This window comes from Chiloscyllium punctatum, chromosome 15 (genome assembly GCF_047496795.1).
Source record: "Chiloscyllium punctatum isolate Juve2018m chromosome 15, sChiPun1.3, whole genome shotgun sequence".
Classification (NCBI taxonomy): domain Eukaryota; kingdom Metazoa; phylum Chordata; class Chondrichthyes; order Orectolobiformes; family Hemiscylliidae; genus Chiloscyllium; species Chiloscyllium punctatum.
Window position 1 is genome coordinate 99297518 of NC_092753.1, and position 19756 is coordinate 99317273.

Sequence of the window (19756 nt, forward strand, 5' to 3'; positions counted from 1 at the left end):
CAGAGTTTTACCAATCAAGCGGGCTGCTTTGTCCTGAATGGCGTGAACCTTCTTGAGTGTTGTTGGGGCTGCACTCATCCAGGCAACGGGGAAGTATTCCATCACACTCCTGACTTGTACCTTGTTGATGGTGGACAGGCTTTGGGGAGTGAGGAACTGAGTTACTCGCCAGAGTATTCCGAGCCTCTGACCTGCTCATGTAGCCAATGCGTTTATGTGATGAGTCCAGTTAAGTCTCTGATCAATGATAACACCCAGGACTTTGATAGTGGGGGATTTAGTGATGGTAATACTGCTGAATGCCAAAGGGCAGTGGTTAAATTGTCTCTTATTGGTATTTGTGGCATTTGAGTGGCACAAATTTTACTTGCCACTTGTCAGTCCAAGCCTGGATATTGGTTCAGATCTTGCTGCATTTGAACATGGACTGCTTCAGTATCTGAGGAGTCGTGAATGGTGCTGAACATTGTGCAATCACTGACGAACATCCCCACTTCTGACTTTATGATGGAGGGAAGGTCATTAATGAAGCAGCTGAAGATGGCTGTGCCTAGGACACTACCCTGAGGAACTCCTGCAGAAATGCCCTGGAGCTGAGATGGCTGACTTCCAAAAACCATATCCTCATATGTATCAGGTATGACTCAAACCACTGGAGAGTTTACCCCGATATCCACTGATTCCAGTTTTGTTTGGACTCCTTGATGTCACACTTGGTCATATACAGTCTTCATTTAAAGGGTTGTCACTCTCATCTCACCTCTGGAATTCAGCTCTTTTGTCCATGTATGAACCAAAGCTGTCAGAGGTCAGGAGCTGAGTGGCCCGGCTTAACCCACACTGGGTGTGACTGAGCAAACTATTGGTGAGCAGGTGCTGTTCGATAGCACGGTTGATTATACCTTCTATCACTTTACTGATGATCAACAGTAGACGGGTGGGGTGGGAGTAGGCCAGGTTAGATTTGTCCGGCATTTTATGTACAGGACTTACCTGGGCAATTTTCCATATTGTCGGGTAGATGCCAGTGTTGCAACTGTACTGGAACAGCTTGGCTAAGGGAGTGGCAAGTTCTGGAGTACAAGCTTCGGTGTTGTTGCCAGAGTGTTGTCAGGCCTGTAGCCTTTGTAGTACACAGCGTCTCTGTTTCCTCATTTCACGTGGAATTAATCAAATTGGTGGAAGATTGTTATCCACAATGCTGGGGACCACTGGAGGCAACTGAGACGGATCATCTGCTTGGCGCTTCTGATTGAAGGTTGCTGCCAAAGCTTCAGCTTTATATTTTGTGCTGATGTGCTGGGCACTTCCATTATTGAGGATGGGGATAGCTGTGAAGCTTCCTCCTCCTCCAGTAGGTTGTTTAATCATCCACCACCAATCACAGCGGAATACGTAAGGAATTTAGATTTGATCTGTTGGTTGTGGGGGTGCTTAACTCAGTCTACCACTTGCTGCTTATGCCCTCTTTGACACCCCATCTTCAGGTATGCCTAGTGCTGATCCAGGCATGCCCTCCTGCACACTCCATTGAATCAGGCTTGATGGTAATGGTTGAGCGAGGGATATGCCAGGCCAAGAGTTTACAGATTGCGCTGGAGGAGAATTCTGTTACCAATGATGGCCCGCAACACCTCATGGATGCCAGACTTGAGCTGCTAGATCTGTTCGAAGACTGTCCTATTTAGCACAGTGATAGTACCACACAACAAAATGGAGGTTATTCTCAATGTGAAGGCAAGACTTTGTCTCCCCACAAGGACTGTGTGGTGGTCACACTTACTGATACTGTCATGGACAGATACATCTGCAGCCTGCAGATTGCCAAGGATGAGGTCAGGTATGTTTTTCCCTCCTGTTGGTTCCCTCACCACCTGCCGCAGATTCAGTCTCACAGCTGTATCCTTTAGGACCTAACTAGCATTGAAATCCCTGACCCAGATTACATTTTGTGCCCCTGCCATGCTCAGTATTTCCTTTAAGTGTTGTATAACATGGAGGAGTACCGATTCCTCAGGATGGAATGTGGTAATCAGCAGGGGGCTTCCTTGCCCATACTTAACCTGAAGCCATGAGACTCCTGGGGTCCGGAATCAATATTGAGAACTCCCAGACAACTCACTCCTGACAATAAACCACTGTGCCATCATCTCTGCCAGGTCTGTCCTGCTGATGGGACAGGACATATCCTGGAATGATGGTGGTCGTGTCTGGAATATTGTCTGTACGATATGATTCCGTAAGTGTGACTATGTCAGGCTGTTTCTTGGCTAGTCTATGAGACAGCTTTCCCAATTTTGGCACTAGCTCCAGATGTTAGTAAGAAGGACACTGCAGGGGCTGACAGGGCTGTTTCTGCTGTTATCATTTCTGCCGCCTAGGTCAATGCCAGGTAATCTATCCGATTTCATTTCTTTGAGACTTTATAGAGATTGGTACAACTTAAGCATTCGCTAGGGTATTTCAGAGGGCAATTAAGAGTCAACCACATTGCTGTGGGTCTAGAGTCACGTGTAGGCTAGACCAGATAAGGATGGCAGATTTCCTTTCCTGAAGGACATTTGTGAACCGTACAGATTTTTCCAACGATCAACAATGAGTTTATGGTTGCAGTAGAATGTTATTTCCAAATTTTTTATTATTGAATTTAAATTCTACCATCCATCTGCCATGGTGGGACTTCAACCTAATTCCAAGAACATAAACTGAGTTTCTGGATTAATAGTCTAGCGATAATAGAACATAGAACAATACAGCGCAGAACAGGCCCTTCAGATTGTGCAGACTTGTGAACTAAACAAGCTTATCCCCCTACACTATCCCATCATCATTCACATGCTTATCCAAGGATTGTATAAATGCCCCTGATGTGGCTGAGTTAACTATATTGGCAGGCATTCCATGCCCTTATCACTCTCTGAGTAAAGAACCTGCCTCTGACATCTGTCTTAAATCCGTCACCCCTCAATTTGCAGCTTTGCCCCGTCGTATAAGCCGACATCATCATCCTCGGAAAAAGATTCTCACTGTCCACCCTATCTAGTCCTCTGATCATTTTGTATGTCTAATAAATCCCCTCTTAGCCTTCTCCCCCCCAAAGAGAACAGACCCAAGTCCCTTAGTTTTTCCTCACAGACCTTCCCTCCAGAGCAGGCAACATTCTGGTAAATCTCCTCTGCACCTTTTCCAATGCTTCCACATTCTTCATGTAATGGGGCGCCCAGAACTGTAAACAATATTCCAAATGAGACCACACTAGCATTTTGTACAGTTGTAGCATGACATCATGGCTCTGGAACTCAATCCCTCTACCAATAAAACCTGACACACCGTATGCCTTCTGAACAACACCATCAACCTGGGTGGCAACTTTCAGGGATCTATGTACATAGACACTAAGGTCCCTCTGCACATCCACACTACCAAGAATCTTTCTATTGTCCCAGCATTCTGCCTTCCTGTTATTCTTACAAAAGTGAATTACCTCATATTTATCTGCACTGAACTTCATTTACCACCTCTCAACCCAATTCTGCAGTTTACCCAAGTACCCCTGCAACCAACAACATTCTTCCACACTGTCCGCTAATCGAACCAACTTTAGTGTCATCTACAAACTTACTAACTCATCCACCTATGCCTGCATCCAAGTCATTTATAAAAATGACAAAACAGATCCTTTTGGCACACCACGAATAATCGGACGCCAGGCTGAATATTTTCCATCAACCACCACTCGTTGCCTTCTTTCAGAAACCCAGTTTCTAATCCAAGCTGCAAAATCATCCTCAATCCCATGCCTCCGCATCTCCAATAGCCTACCATGTGGAACCTTATCAAAGGCTTGACTGAAGTCCATGTACACCACGTCAACTGCCCTACCCTCATCCACATACTTGATCATCACTTACACTACAGACGGTATCCTTGCATCTTCTTCCAAGCTGGTATATCATAATCTCTGATGACACTTCTGCGAACTGCCCTTGCATATTTTTACTACATTAAATATTCCATATAAATGCAAATATTCTTTGCTTTCTCCAAAGAGTTACAGAATTTCTAATTTATGCTTACATGATTATCTGCCTTTCAAGGCAAAATTGTGCCTTCAGATGCAACCAGATATAATGAGATATTATAAAATAAAGATCTGCAGATGCTGGAAATCTGAAACAAAAATTCTTCATCAGATATAATGAGTACCACCAGTAAAGGTTGCTTGCACTTTGTGCTTATCCCAATTCTCTGCAGAAGGTAGTACACAGCCACCATCAGAATTGAGGATATGATTTTAAGGAACTCTACGGTTTCTTTACCGCAAATGCACACTCAGTCCCTTGTTGCTAATAGCATATAAGTCTGCAATATAGGTGATAATGAATTCTCAACAGGGACATGAATATACTAGACAACGACTTTCACCAGAAATTGTCATGAAGCAAAGCACAAAATTATTAAAAGTATTGTGCATCAAGTAAGTCTGCTCACCTTGACCCTAAACTCAAATCAATAGCAACTTGTTTTCAGGACTTATAAAGCCTGGGCAGCTGATCACATAAAATTTCATCACACAAATTCATTTACCAATTTGCTTCAAACTTCATTGTTGGCAGCAAGGCAGACAGAAAATTGGCTCATCCCAATTGGAGGAAATGAGCAAAACATTGACAAAATAATTTTTAAAGGATTGAAGAGAAATAGGTGAGGGGTACTTCCTCACAACAGAAGTTGCGAGTTCAGGATGGCCTCAGACCAGGAACGTGACTCATTTGGCTAAATGCTGCTTGCAAGGAAGCAGAATTGTTGAGAAGAGGAACACAGGATCCCGAGTCCAGTCAATTCTGTCATTCAAGGAGTTCTTGGCTAACCTACAAGTTGATACATCTATCTGTATTCGTTTACTGAACTCAAATCAATCTAGTTGGATCTTGAAAGCTCCAACTGACTCCGTTTCAAAAGGTTTTGGCAGAAAAGTATGCCAGATACTATTAACCTTAGTATGGAAAAACTACTTTACTTCCTAAAACTGGACAAAGTTATGATCTGTTCTTGACTGAGACTGATCACAAACCCTGAAAGCAACCATAACTGCAGGATCACAAACAACTTGGGCTGAGGAAGTTGCCAAGATGATAAAAGATGAATTGCTGACAGTTTCACAAATATTGATCTACTTGGACAAAACTTCCTGTCCAAAGAGAGCTCACTTCCTCGTCTTTTCCACTACCTGTCAGGAAAAATGTTGAGTGGAACTGACTTCATGTGGAAAAACATATTTTTCCCAAACAAGCAGTGAGATCAGTATTCTAAAGTGGCAAAGTTTACTCATGGTGAAAGCATTGTGCTTTTCAAGGGAAACTATGTCTGCAAAATGCTCACCTTAAGCTTTGATCCATGGGCTATCGGTGATGACCCATCAGCTCTGGGTGGAATGTACAGCTCCCATTTCCCAAATGGCAACATCTTGTAACAATGTGAAGAGGAGTTCCAGCCATCTGAAAGAAATGTACTGTGTTACTATAATATCACACTACATGGAATATGCATACAGTTATCAAAAGACTTATTAATTGTTCAAAACTCTCAATGCAAGTAATGCCAAGCAGAAGTAAAGATAGCAGTTGGAATAAAGCAGAGATTCAGGGATGCCTTGACTCATTTTTTAAAGACTCTTAAGACATCATCTGTGGTTCAGTGGGTACCCATCATGTTCAAAATGTGTTCTCCTCCAGACGATTGAGCTTGTTGTTAGTACACTGTCTGTCACAATTCTTATAACAGTGACAACATGTCCAAGAGGACTGAATTCACCATGAGGTGCTTTGGGACTTGCTGAGATGGTGGAAACTACAACAGAAATTTAAGATCTTCCTTTTATTTCTTGAAAGGAGGAATGAAAAAGAGCAATTGCAAAAATGAAACAAGAGAGATCAGACAGATAAAGGGCCTGACAATCACTTTAAGGGGCTTTTGCTGCAGTTTGCACTGAAATTAATATGCATCAGAACAAAACATTGTCAATGTTGGAATTCGAAGAGCATACATAGCAATTTTATAATCGGTCACTTTACTGCAGACTGTGTACTGTTCTCTTAGCCCATGCTCCAAAAACATCTTTAAATGAGGTAAATTTCTCAATGTTCTAAAACAATTCAGGAAACAATTATTAGTGGTAGATGTCTATTAATATAACGGTAACTTTAAACAGCATAGTTGATAATGTACTCAAACAGGGATCATTTGCAGAGCTGTAAGCACAGCACAAAATTAAGTGAAGGCAATTGCAAAGCTTTATCATTGAATAGTACACACAGGATGGACAGAGTTTCTTTTCTGCTGCAAGATGCCACAATTATTTTGAAGATGATTTTCCTTCATAAAACAGAGAAGAAAGAAGAAAGTGTAGGCGATTCAAGCCCTCGAGCCTGCTCTACCACTCAACATGATTATGGCTAGCTGATGAGCGAGCACAATACCCTAATCCCTCAATCTCTTTAGTCACAAGAGCTGTGTTTACCTCCTTTGAATTACATGAACATTTGGCCTCAACCACTTTCTGTGGTAAGGAATTCCACAGGTTCACCACTAGTTGGATGAAGAAATTTCTCATCTCAAACCTAAAGGAAATCCCTTCTCCTCAAACTCTGATTCCTGGTTCTGGACTCCACCATTTTCAGGAACATCCTTCCTGCAACCTGTCTAGCCCTGTTATAGAGTCAATAAAGTCATAGAGATGTACAGCATGGAAACAGACCCTTCGGTCGAATTCGTCCATGCTGACCAGATATCCCAACCAGTCCCACAGCCAGCACACGCCCATATTCCGCCAAACCCTTCCTATTCATATACCCATCCAAATGCCTCTTAAATGTTGCAATTGTACCAGCCTCCACCACTTCCTTTGGCAGCTCATTCCATACACATACCACATTCTGTGTGAAAACGTTGCCCCCTACGTCTCTTATATATCTTTCCCCTCTGACCCTAAACCTATGCCCTCTAGTTCTGGACAGCCCGACCCCAGGGAAAACACTGTCTATTTACCCTAACCATGCTCCTCATAATTTTGTAAATCTCTATAAGGTCACCCCTCAGCCTCCGACGCTCCAGGGAATACAACCCCAGCCTGTTCAGCCTCTCCCTATAGCTCAAATCCTCCAACCCTGGCAACATCCTTGTAAATCTTTTGTTAGAATTTTATTGATTTTTGAGATTTCCCCTCCCCCCAACCACAACACCCCCTCCCCATTTTCCTAAACTCCATTGAATACAATCTTAATCAACTCAATCTCTCCTCATACATGAGTCTTGCCATCTCAGGAATCAATTTGGTAAACCTTTGTTGCACTACCTCTATAACAAGAGCATCCTTTCTCAGATAAGGAGACCAAAATACCTCTTTTGCTTCAGGAGGCTAAGGAAATTCAGCATTTCCATCAAGACTCTTACAGATTTTTAGAGACGACCAGAGAAAGCATCCTGATTGAGTGCATCACAAGTGTGGTACAGCAAACACTCTTCCCAAGATTGAATGAAGCTACAGAGTTTTGAATACAGCCTAATCCATCATGCAAACCAGCAGCCTCCCATCCATTGACCTCATCTACACTTCCCCTGTATTGGGAAAGCAACCAACATATTGAATCTATTCATCATTTAGAACAAATATTCAAGACCTCACCTACAACGGTTATACTCTCTTCCAGCTTTTTTCCTTGGCCAGAAGATATAAAAGTTTGAATGCATGTATGAATAAATTTGAGAATAGCTTCTTGACCACTGTTATCAGACTTTTGAATGGACCTCTTAAAAGTTAATGCTGATTTCTCTCTGCACCTTCTCAACAGCTGTTTTATATCCTGCACTCTGTTCTGTTACCATTATTCACTTGTATTGTACAATCTGCTCGAAAGCATGTAAGGTAACACTTTCCACTGAACCTTGGTACATGTGACAATAACACATCAAATCAAACTCTAATCAATTTCCATTGTACATTGATCAGGTGTCTTGATGGAGTTTAGCATTTCCCACAGCATGAACCGATATTATTCTGGACCTAAAGCCTCTACTCTGCCTCTGAACATTATGGTTCCAATTTATTTTTAACTATTACTGATTGAAAATGTAACTTTAACAAACTAAAACTTAATAATCCCTTCAGATCCCGTGTGCTTAATTAAAACAATTTGAACATGCCATGCTACCTTCAAAATCATTACCTACGTGAATGCCTAGGTATCAGCGTACCTGTAGCGCACATAAAACGGTACATTTTTGTTCGTATTGCAGCACATTCTTCGTTGAAAAAGAAGTGATATTTTACGTTACGGTGTGAATATCTGACATTTTGTTGTGTTCCCTTGGAGTAAATCCTCTATTTATTTAATAACCTCATGGTTTATACGAAAAATTCAAACTGTGAAATCTGACCCAAGTCAAACTCATTTTTATGTCAAAGAGAGAAACTGCTAGGGCATATTACTAGATACTCCTTTCCAGAATGAAAAACAAGCATTCACCTCTACTTTCTGCTGTCTCTTCTTGATTAAGATCAATTCCATAACTTCCTTAAACTCATGGATTCAATTTTGTCAACAGGTTTATTTTTCAACCAATCTACTGCACTTTTTCAAACAACATCTGCATACATAATCACACTGTCTCAACATTCTGGATTACTGGTGCTGGAAGAGCACAGCAGGTCAGTTTTGAAATCGACGTTTCGGGCAAAAGCCCTTCATCAGGAATAAAGGCAGTGAGCCTGAAGCGTGGAGAGATAAGCTAGAGGAGGGTGGGGGTGGGGAAGAAAGTAACATAGAGTACAATGGGTGAGTGGGGGAGGGGATGAAGGTGATAGGTCAAGGAGGAGAGGGTGGAGTGGATAGGTGGAAAAGGAGATAGGAAGGTAGGACAAGTCCGGACAAGTCATGGGGACAGTTACTGACCTGGAAGTTTGGAACAAGGGTGAGGTGGGGGAAGGGGAAATGAGGAAACTGTTGAAGTTCACACTGATGCCCTGGGGTTGAAGTGTTCCGAGGCGGAAGATGAGGCGTTCTTCCTCCAGGCGTCTGGTGGTGAGGGAGCGGCGGTGAAGGAGGCCCAGGACCTCCATGTCCTCGGCAGAGTGGGAGGGGGAGTTGAAATGTTGGGCCAAGGGGCGGTGTGGTTGATTGGTGCGGGTGTCCCGGAGATGTTCCCTAAAGCGCTCTGCTAGGAGAAGCCCAGTCTCCCCAATGATGGGCCCCAGCTATGCCTGTCTCTTTGTTGGCTCGGTAGAGCAGTTGATCTTCCGTAATTACACCGGCACCACTCCCCACCTCTTCCTCCGCTACATTGATGACTGCATTGGTGCCACCTCGTGCTCCCGCGAGGAGGTTGAGCGATTCATCAACTTCACCAACACATTCCACCCTGTCATTAAATTTACCTGGACTATCTCTGACACCTCCCTCCCCTTCCTGGACCTCTCAATCTCCATTAATGACGACCGACTTGACACTGACATTTTTTACAAACCTACCGACTCCCACAGCTACCTGGATTACTCCATTTCCCACCCTACCTCTTGCAAAAATGCCATCCCGTATTCCCAATTCCTCCGCCTTCGCCGGACCTTCTCCCAGGAGGATCAGTTCCACCACAGAACACACCAGATGGCCTCCTTCTTTAGAGACCGCAATTTCCCTTCCCATGTGGTTAAAGATGCCCTCCAATGCATCTTGTCTACATCCCGCACCTCTGCTCTCAGACCCCACCCCTCCAACCGTAACAAGGACAGAACGCCCCTGGTGCTCACCTTCCACCCTACCAACCTTCGCATAAACCAAATCATCCATCAACATTTCCGCCACCTCCAAACAGGCCCAATACCAGGGATATATTTCCCTCCCCACCCCTTTCCGCCTTCCGCAAAGACCGTTCCCTCCGCGACTACCTGGTCAGGTCCACGCCCCCAAACAACCCACCCTCCAATCCTGGCACTTTCCCCTGCCACCGCAGGAACCGTAAAACCTGCACCCACACCTCCTCCCTCACCTCTATCCAAGGCCCTAAAGGAGCCTTCCACATCCAAAGTTTTACTCGCACATCCACTAATATCATTTATTGTATCCGTTGCTCCCGATGCGGTCTCCTCTACATTGGGGAGACTGGGCGCCTCCTCGCAGAGCGCTTTAGGGAACATCTCCGGGACACCCGCACCAATCAACCACACCGCCCCGTGGCCCAACATTTCAACTCCCCCTCCCACTCTGCCGAGGACATGGAGGTCCTGGGCCTCCTTCACCGCTGTTCCTTCACCACCAGACACCTGGAGGAAGAACGCCTCATCTTCCGCCTCGGAACGCTTCAACCCCAGGGCATCAATGTGGACCTCAACAGTTTCCTCATTTCCCCTTCCCCCACCTCACCCTTGTTCTAAACTTCCAGCTCAGTAACTGTCCCCATGACTTGTCCGGACTTGTCCTCCCTTCCTATCTCCTTTTCCACCTATCCACTCCATCCTCTCCTCCCTGACCTATCACCTTCATCCCCTCCCCCACTCACCCATTGTACTCAATGCTACTTTCTCCCCACCCCCACCCTCCTCTAGCTTATCTCTCCACACTTCAGGCTCACTGCCTTTATTCCTGATGAAGGGCGTTTGCCCGAAACGTCGATTTCGAAGCTACTTGGATGCTGCCTGAACTGCTGTGCTCTTCCAGCACCACTAATCCAGAATCTGGTTTCCAGTATCTGCAGTCATTGTTTTTGATTTGGAAAGAGAAACCCAAATAATGCAGCCAATGATGTTGTCAGAGAACATGTGCATGAGAGAAAACACAAGTACAATACTAGAGTTAAAGGAAGGTGATTAAATGCCTGGAGATAGAGAGATATAGAAAGACACAAAGGTTGTAGAGTGTTTTAAGCACAAGGAGGAAGATCCTAAATTTCAGACATGGTGGGCTAGAAGTCACAGTAGGTTAGTGATGAAAAGACTGAGTGGAATTGGATAAAGGAAGCAACATTTTGGGTGAAATGAAGTTTACAAAGAGTGAAGAATGAGACACTGGCCAGGGGATTATTGGATAAAGTGAGATCAGAGGGGTAATGGCATGGAGGAGTCTTTCAAGGGCTGATGGCTGAACATAAAAGGTTATGCTATACAGGGCATTGGTGAGGCCACTAGAATCGTGTGCATTTTTGGTCTCCTTATTTCAAGGAGAAAACGAAATGTATTGAAGGATCTTGATACGAAGAATGAGTGGGTTGCCTGATTAGGGTAGGTTAGAGGGGCTGGGCTAGATTTCACTGGGTTTTAAAAGAATGTAGGTTAATTTGAAATGCATGAGATCCTGAATGATCTCGATAAGTTGGACAAGAAAGTGAGGCTTTCTTCTTGTATGTCTGTCCAAAAGCAAGGAGCACTGTTTAAAATTATGCATTGCCCTGCTGCACACAGAGCAGATTTTATTCTCTCAGCGATTGAAACACTTTGCAATACTCTGCCCCAGAAGGTGATGAATGCGTAGTCAGTGAATGTCTAAGACAGAGGGAGATTGGTTTCATGCCTGACAAGAATCTAAGGCTCACAGTTACATTGGAATGAGCAATCTGAAACTAAAACACATCATCAGGAACTTATTCAATGGCACAGCGTGTTTCAGAGGCAAATGGTCCACTTCAGCTTCTATTTTGTATTTTTGTATATAGGTGGGCACTATTACTAAATTGAAAGTAGGCTCTCTTAATGATCAAGAGGATCAAAGGCAAAAATTCAGGCTGGAGTTGAACAAGACACTTTAATCATGAACAGTCTGAAAAAGCAGTTGAGCAGCGGGTAAAATAAATTGCATGTGCAAACCAGGGACAGCACAAGAAGGTTTTTGCTTTTATCAGGGGACATGGGCTTCACTGGCTGCTCCAGATTTATTGCTTATCCATAGTTGCCCTGAAGAAAGTGGAGTGATTTGCCTTTCTGAAGCATCGCAGTCCATTTGGTGGCTTCACTCACAATTAGGGAGAGAGTTCCATGATTCTGACCCAGCAACATTGAAGAATTGGTGATATATTTCCAAATTAGGGTGATGTGTGGATTGGAGGGGAACTTGCAAGTTTTGGTGCTCCCATGTACCTGCATGCCCTTGTCCTTGTAGCATACCTAGATAAAATATATACATATAGCTGCAGATTCAGCAAGTGCTGTCTGAGCAGCTTTGGTGAATTTCTGCAGTGTATCTTGTAGATATAGCTGCTTTTGTGTCAGGAGGGAGTGACTGTTTGAGGATCTTTGAGCTTTGGTCTTCCTTGATCCAATATGAAGTTGAGAAACAGAAATTGGGGTGGTAGTTTTAAACAGAGATAGATCCTTGGGGAACACAAGGATGATGGATGCTGCTGCTGTTGTGAATGGCAAGGTATTTTTAGGGAGATTCCAAACAGTTAGAAATGCAAGCATGAAATGTCTACTACCAAAATGGACAGAAAGTGAAAATCAATGCAAAAATTGTGAAGGAATGCATTTTGAGAGAAGAATGGAGGGAGGCAATATGAACCAAACAGTGAAATTTCACCATGTACAGGAACAGAGAAACCTATCGGAACAAATTCGATTACATTACTTACAGTGTGAAAACAGGCCCTTCGGCCCAACAAGTCCACACCGACCCGCCAAAGCGTAACCCACCCAGACCCATTCTCCTACATCTACCCCTTCACTTAACACTACGGGCAATTCAGCATGGTCAATTCACCTAACCTGCACATTTTTGGATTGTGGGAGGAAACTGGAGCACCCGGAGGAAACCCACGCAGGCACGGGGAGAATGTACAAACTCCACACAGACAGTCGCCTGAGGCGGGAATTGAACCCGGGTCTCTGGCGCTGTGAGGCAGCAGTGCTAACCACTGTGCCACAGTGCTGCCCACCAAATTGTTGCAAGTTACTCAAGAAGGTTAACAATCAATGCATTTGGAATTTTTGGCTTTCCTTGTACAGGAAGTCAGAACAAATACAAGGAAATTACATGAAGCATTTATAAACTACTGATCCAAGTCTCAGCTGAAATAATGTGTTCAGTTGTGGCACTGCACTTTAGTGGACGACGAGCCTTGTCGAGGGGTTAAAGAAGGTTCACGGTAATGGTACCATGAGTAAGAGCTTCACATATGGAAACAGTCCGAAGAACTGGATTTCTTTCGTTACCATGCAGAAGGCTGAGACATTTTGAAGGACATGTTCAAAACCATGAATGGTTTTAAGAAAGGAAATAAAGAAAAGCTGTTTCAAATGGCAGAAGAGTCAATGACCAGAGGATACAGTGTTAATAGGCAAAATGGCCAGAGGTGATGTGAGAAAATATTTTCTTTCAAATGGTGATATGAGATGCAATGCCTAACAGTGAGATGGAAACACATTCAATTCTAATATTCAAGAAAGAAGGTAATACATATTGAAGCAAATAAAGTGGCAAACCTATAGAGAAAGAGAAGAATGGAATCTTTTTGATAGCTCTTTCAAATGAACTATGAGGAGTATCATTTATATTTTTCATACCTTACATCATTCTATAATTCTAGAAGGTCTTGGAGGGGAATGGTGCCATTTGTAAATTTAGTTAAGGACGTTCAAGGGAGAATGACAGCAGAAACTGGATTGAGTTTGTGTACAGTCAGCTACTTCCTATGAGCATAAAGAAAGCTAAAATGAACACAACATCCAATTTGTTATAGATTTTCAAATAACTTGCTGCGATCAACTCTATGAACATATATCAAAGAAATGTATGGGGAAAAAAATTCAAATTCTACCATTCTATTCCTCTGTGTTAAGTACGATATTTTAGCAAACTCTGAATTGTCAGTCTCCAATGTTGGTCTTTTCTAGAAATTATACTTCGCTAGCATTGCAACCCAAGAGTTGGAAATAAAACAGACTGGGAGAAGCACATTTTGAGCATAATGTTGACATGGATTAGCTGGGCTGAATGGCCTGTCCTATTCATTTTATATTTTTTTGAGGCACGCCACAATAAATCTATTGTACACTATTAGAAATGTAACAACCTTTACACATTCAAAGACTGGCTCTGAATACGAAAAGTACGCTTTCATCTTTGAAAGGAGACTTCAATCCAACAATGCCATGGATCATCACAATCAACTCAACCTCTAACCTGCTTTTAAGACTACCCCAGCTCTCAAAACTACACCAACAATAATTTAAGTATCAACAGTGCCTTTTGAAAATGTAAGCGATTGCGCAGGCAGAAAATATTTCCAAAATGAAGATGGATTCAGAAGAAAAAAAACTGATCAGTCTTGAACAAAACTAAAAAGCTACTTGCACCAAAATCAATACGAACAAGCCTTGTATTGAGCAAATGCATGTTTTGCAGGGAACAGTGGAGCCATATCTCCAAAGACACATACATGATACTTTAGGCACTCGCAACAAAGGTTATTTTTTTCAAACCTTGCAATCATCACATTAAGGTTATGACAGAGGACCTTCTTTGATGGGTAGGTTGGGTAATTATCTACATGGGATTTAATGAGGCTGGTTCGCAACTAAATTCAGTCTCTCTCACCAAAGTCAACTTCCTATTGTAAGAACAGTGGGCAAAGAAAGCACCAGTTGACATGAGAAATTTTTGGATGAGTGGTGCTGGAAGACAGCATCAGACAGCATCCGAGGAGCAGTAAAATCAACGTTTCGGGCAAAAGCCCTTCATCTGGAATGAGGAATTTTTGATAGAGTTGGGGCACTAGGTTTGAGAAATGTGGGGGAGAAATAACCAAGGCTAACCATTGAAGCAATCATACCTGTGGTGAGTCTTTAACAGAGCTGACTATTTTTACCTCTTCGTGTCTGGTTCAAAACAAAAGCTCCAATTCCTTTGCAAACTTGGTCACTGATAGGCTTTTGCATTAAATTACGGGTCTAATTTACAGCAATATCCAACACCAGATAACCTGATGATATTCAGTATATGATCTTATGTGATGTGATCATTTTTTTATAGAGCTAGACTAGCTGTCACACAAAACTAGAAGTCGGCTAACAGGAAGCAGTCAACGCACATCAGAGGAGCTAGCTCTCAATGAAAGCAAGTGCTGTGCGCACTTCTGCAACAATCAGTGTTGAGTCTGATATTTACAGAAACAGAAACACACACACACACAGACTCAATTGTGAAATAGCCAAGTGCAGATGAATTAAATCTATTGATAATCTGATTCATAAAGTACACAACAAGCCAGGGAGAACAAATGCAAAAGAAATTCAAAGACTCAATGGGGAGAATGGCCTGCCTGCTGCGTTCTTCGAAGAGCATATGAGCAGTTTGAGAGCAATTCAGACTAGACCATGACAGTGGCCAATCTGCATTGTAAATCCACCAACCAGCTTTGAAGTACATATCCTATTATAGGCTTTAGCAAAATATGACCAAGCGTAAGCTCAAAATTATTCAATTCTCCTGAATGGTCTAGCTCTGATGTTAAAGCTATGTCACTTTTGTCTGAGACTTTCCTACCAGAAAAAGAAAGTTCTGCATAGCTGCAGTGAAACTTTCATTTCAAAACATTCTGTATAGAACAAGATAGGACTGATAAATTTACGTGTATTTATTTCAGTGCAAGAGGCCTAACAAGGAAGGCAGGTGAACTCAGAGCATGGTTAGGAACATGGATTGGGATATCATAGCAATTACAGAAATGTGGCTCAAAGATGAACAGGACTGGCAGCTTAATATTCCAGGATACAAATGCTACAGGAAGGACAGAAAGGGAGGCAAGAGAGGAGGGGGAGTGGTGTTTTTGATAAGGGATAGCATTACAGCTGTACTTAGGGAAGATATTCCTGGAAATACAGGGAAGTTATTTGGGTGGAACTAAGAAATAAGAAAGGGATGATAGCGTTATTGGGATTAGACAAGAGGCCCCCAATAGTCCGAGGGAAATTGAGAAACAAACTTGTAACAAGTTATCTGTAAGAATAATAGAGTGGTTATTGTAACTTTCCAAACATAGACAGAGACTGCCATAGTGTAAAGGGTTTAGATAGAGAGGAATTTTTTTATGTACAAGAAAATATTTTGAGCCAGTATGTGGATGTACCTACTAGAGAAGGTGCAAAACTTGACCTACTCTTGGGAAATAATGCAGGGCAGATGACTGAGGGGTCAGTGGGGGAGCACTTGGGGACCAGCGACCGTCATTCTATTAGTTTTAAAATAGTGATGGAAAAAGATAGACCAGGTCTAACAGTTGAAGTTCTAAATTGCAGAAAGGCTAACTTTGACGGTATTAGGCAAGAACTTTCAAAAGCTGATTGGGGGCAGATGTTCGCAGGTAAAGGGACGGCTGGAAAATGGAAAGCCTTCAGAAATTCGATAATGAGAAAGCAGAGAAAGTATATTCCTGCCAGGGTGAAAGGAATGACTGGTAGATATAGGGAATGTTGGATGACTAGAGAAATTGAGGGCTTAAGAAAAAGAATGAAGCATATGGCAGGGAGAGATGGGAGAGATCAAGTGAATCCTTAAAACAGTATAAAAGCAGTAGGAGTACACTTAAGAGGGAAATCAGGAGGGCAAAAAGGGGACATGAGGAGAATCCAAAAGATTTTTACAAATACGTTAAGGACAAAAGGGTATCTCGGGAGAGAATAGGGCCCCTCAAAGATCAAGTAAGGTGGCCTTTGTGTGGAGATGCTAAATGATTATTTTGCATCAGTGTTTACTGTGGAGAATGACATGGAAGATATAGAATGTGGAGAAATGGATGGTGACATCTTGAAAAATGTCCATATTACAAAGGAGCAAGTGCTGGATGTCTTGAAATGCATAAAGGTGGATAAAGAGACTTTGGAGTGCAGATTCATAGCTCCTTGAAAGTGGAGTTGCAGGTAGATAGGATAGTGAAGAAGGCGTTTGGTATGCTTTCCTTTATTGGTCAGAGTACTGAGTACAGGTGTTGGGAGGTCATGTTGCGGCTGTACAGGACATCGGTTAGGCCACTGTTGGAATATTGCGTGCAATTCTGGTCTCCTTCGGAAAGATGTTGTGAAACTTGAAAGGGTTCAGAAAAGATTTACAAGGATGTTGCCAGGGTTGGAGGATCTGAGCTACAGGGAGAGGCTGAACAGGCTGGGGCTGTTTTCCTTGGAGCGTCGGAGGCTAAGGGGTGACATTTTAGAGGTTTACAAAATTATAAGGGGCAAAGTCTTTTCCCTGGGATCAGGGAGTCCAGAACTAGAGGGCAGAGGTTTAGGGTGAGGAGGGCAAGATATAAAAGAGACCTAAGGGGCAACTTTTTCATGCAGAGGGTGGTACGTGTATGGAATGAGCTGCCAGATGATGTGGTGGAGGCTGGTACAATTGCAACATTTAAGAGGCATTTGGATGGGTATATGAATAGGAAGGGTTTGGAGGGATATGGGCTGGGTGCTGGCAGGTGGGACGAGATTGGGTTGGGATATCTGGTCGGCATGGACGGGTTGGACCGAAGGGTCTGTTTCCGTGCTACGACTCGTGCTACATTTCTACGACTCGATGACTCTATGACCTGATTAGGTGTACCGTAGATTGCTGGACCCCTTGCTAAGATATTTGTATCATCTGTGGTCACAGGTGAGGTGCCCGAAGACTGGAGATTAGCTAATGTGGTACCATTATTGAAGAAAGGTGGCAAGGACAAGCCAGGGAACTATAGACAAGTGAGCCTAACCTCGGTGGTGGGCAAATTGTTGGAGGGAATCCTGAGGGACAGGATGTACATTTATTTGGAAAGGCAAGGACTGATTAGGGATAGTCAACATGGCTTTGTGCGTGGGAAACCATGTCTCACAAACTTGACTGACTTTTTTGAAAAAATAACAAAGAGGATTGATGAGGGCAGAGCGGTGGACGTGATCTATATGGATTTCAGTAAGGTGTTTTTCAAGATTCCCCCATGGGAGATTGATTAGCAAGGTTAGATCTCATGAAACACAGGGAAAACTAGCCATTTGGATACAGAATTGGCTCGAAGGTAGAAGACAGAAGGTGGTGGTGGAGGGTTGTTTTTCAGACTAGAGGCCTGTGACCAGTGGAGTCAGTGGTCCAGTTCAGTGCTGGGTCCACTACTTTTCGTCATTTATATAAAATTATTTGGATATGAAGTCGGTTTGACACCAAAATTGGAGGTGTAGTGGACAGCGAAGAAGGTTACCCTCAGATTACAATGGATCTTGGTCAGATGGGTCAGTGGGCTGAGGACTGGCAGATGGAATTTAATTTAGATAAATGTGAGGTGGCACATTTTGGGAAAGCAAATCACAGCATGACTTATACACTTAATGGTGAGGTTCTGCGGAGTGTTGCTGAACAAAAAGTCCTTCGAATGCAGGTTCATAGTTCCTTGAAAGCAGAGTTACAAGTCAATAGGATAGTGAAGGGAGTGCTTGGTATGCATTCCTTTATTGGTCAGAGTATTGAGTGTAGGGATTGGGAGGTCACATTGTGGCTGTACAGAACATTGGTTAGGCCACTTTTGGAAATTGGATGCAATTCTGGTCTCCTTTCTATTGGAAGGATGTTGTGAAACTTGAAAGGGTTCAGAAAAGATTGACAAGGATGTTGCCAGGTTTGGAGGATGAGAGTTATAGGCAGGGGCTGAATAGGGTGGAACTATTTTCCCTGGAGCGTCAAAGGCTGAGGGGTGACCTTATAGAGGTTTATAAAATCATGAGGGGCATGGATAGGATAAATAGACAAGGTCTTTTCCCTGAGGTGTGGAAGTCCAGAACTAGAGGGCATAGGTTTAGGGTGAGAGGGGAAAGATACAAAAAGAACATGAGGGGCAAATGTTTCACAAATGGGTGGTGCATGTATGGAATAAGCTGCCAAAGGAAGTGGTGGAGGCTGGTACAATTGCAACATTTAAAAGGATGGATATATGAACAGGAAGGGTTTAGAGGGATATGGGCCAAGTGCTGGCAAATGGGACTCGATTAGGTTGGGATAACTGGTCAGCATGGACTAGTTGGACCGAAAGGTCTGTTTCCGTGCTGTAAACCTCTATGACTCTAATTAAGATCGAGATCCCATGAGTAGGAGTTATTGGGTCTCAGGGGATGGATAGCGAGCTATAAACAGGAAAATAGTGTAAGGATTGGCATGGGTGAATTACACAGGACAATGAGAACACACAAAACAGAGGATGGCAGCTGCCATCTGTAGTCTAACAGGCACAAAGATGATCTTCCCTATCCCATTTAATTGGCGAATTTGTTGTACATCATCTTTTTAAATCCATGATATTCCTTACATGTACAGTATTTTACCAACTGTCTACCTTATTTGCATACACTAGGCTGTTGCACATCTAATGCACATCAAAATTAAAAATCATGAACTTCAGCTCAGTGTTTATGAGCGAGGGTGATGTGACCTAAATGCTTTGACAAAAAAGAACACGTAAGATCGTAATAAAAGAAACCTGCCCTCAGTTTTAGGTCTCCATCTGACAAGAGGTGAAAATTGCAGATTAGGCAATCTTTGTAGAGTGTTGTTGGATCAGGGTCATAGAAAAAATTCAACAATCTGTAAGGGAAGCCGATAAAACAGAGGGAGGTGTGGCATTGTTCATCACAGAAGGTAGTACGGTGGCAGAAAGGATGTTTGAGAACCCGTCCACTGAGACAGTATGGGCTGAGGTTAGAAACAGGAAATGAGAGCTCAACTTTTTGTGAGTTTTCTATAGGCATACGAAAAGTTCCAGAGAT

At 43.0% G+C, this 19756-nt stretch overlaps 1 protein-coding gene across 3 annotated transcripts in view; it reads right to left on the reverse strand.

Annotated features, from left to right (window-relative positions):
• The window catches only part of gbe1b (glucan (1,4-alpha-), branching enzyme 1b), a 591749-nt gene that overhangs the window by 430790 nt on the left and 141203 nt on the right, over positions 1 to 19756 (reverse strand). For all 3 annotated transcript variants that reach the window (XM_072585795.1, XM_072585794.1, XM_072585793.1), the window contains exon 3: positions 5383 to 5498. In XM_072585795.1, coding sequence (XP_072441896.1) covers positions 5383 to 5498 — 116 coding nt within the window. The remainder of the gene's footprint in view (positions 1 to 5382; positions 5499 to 19756) is intronic.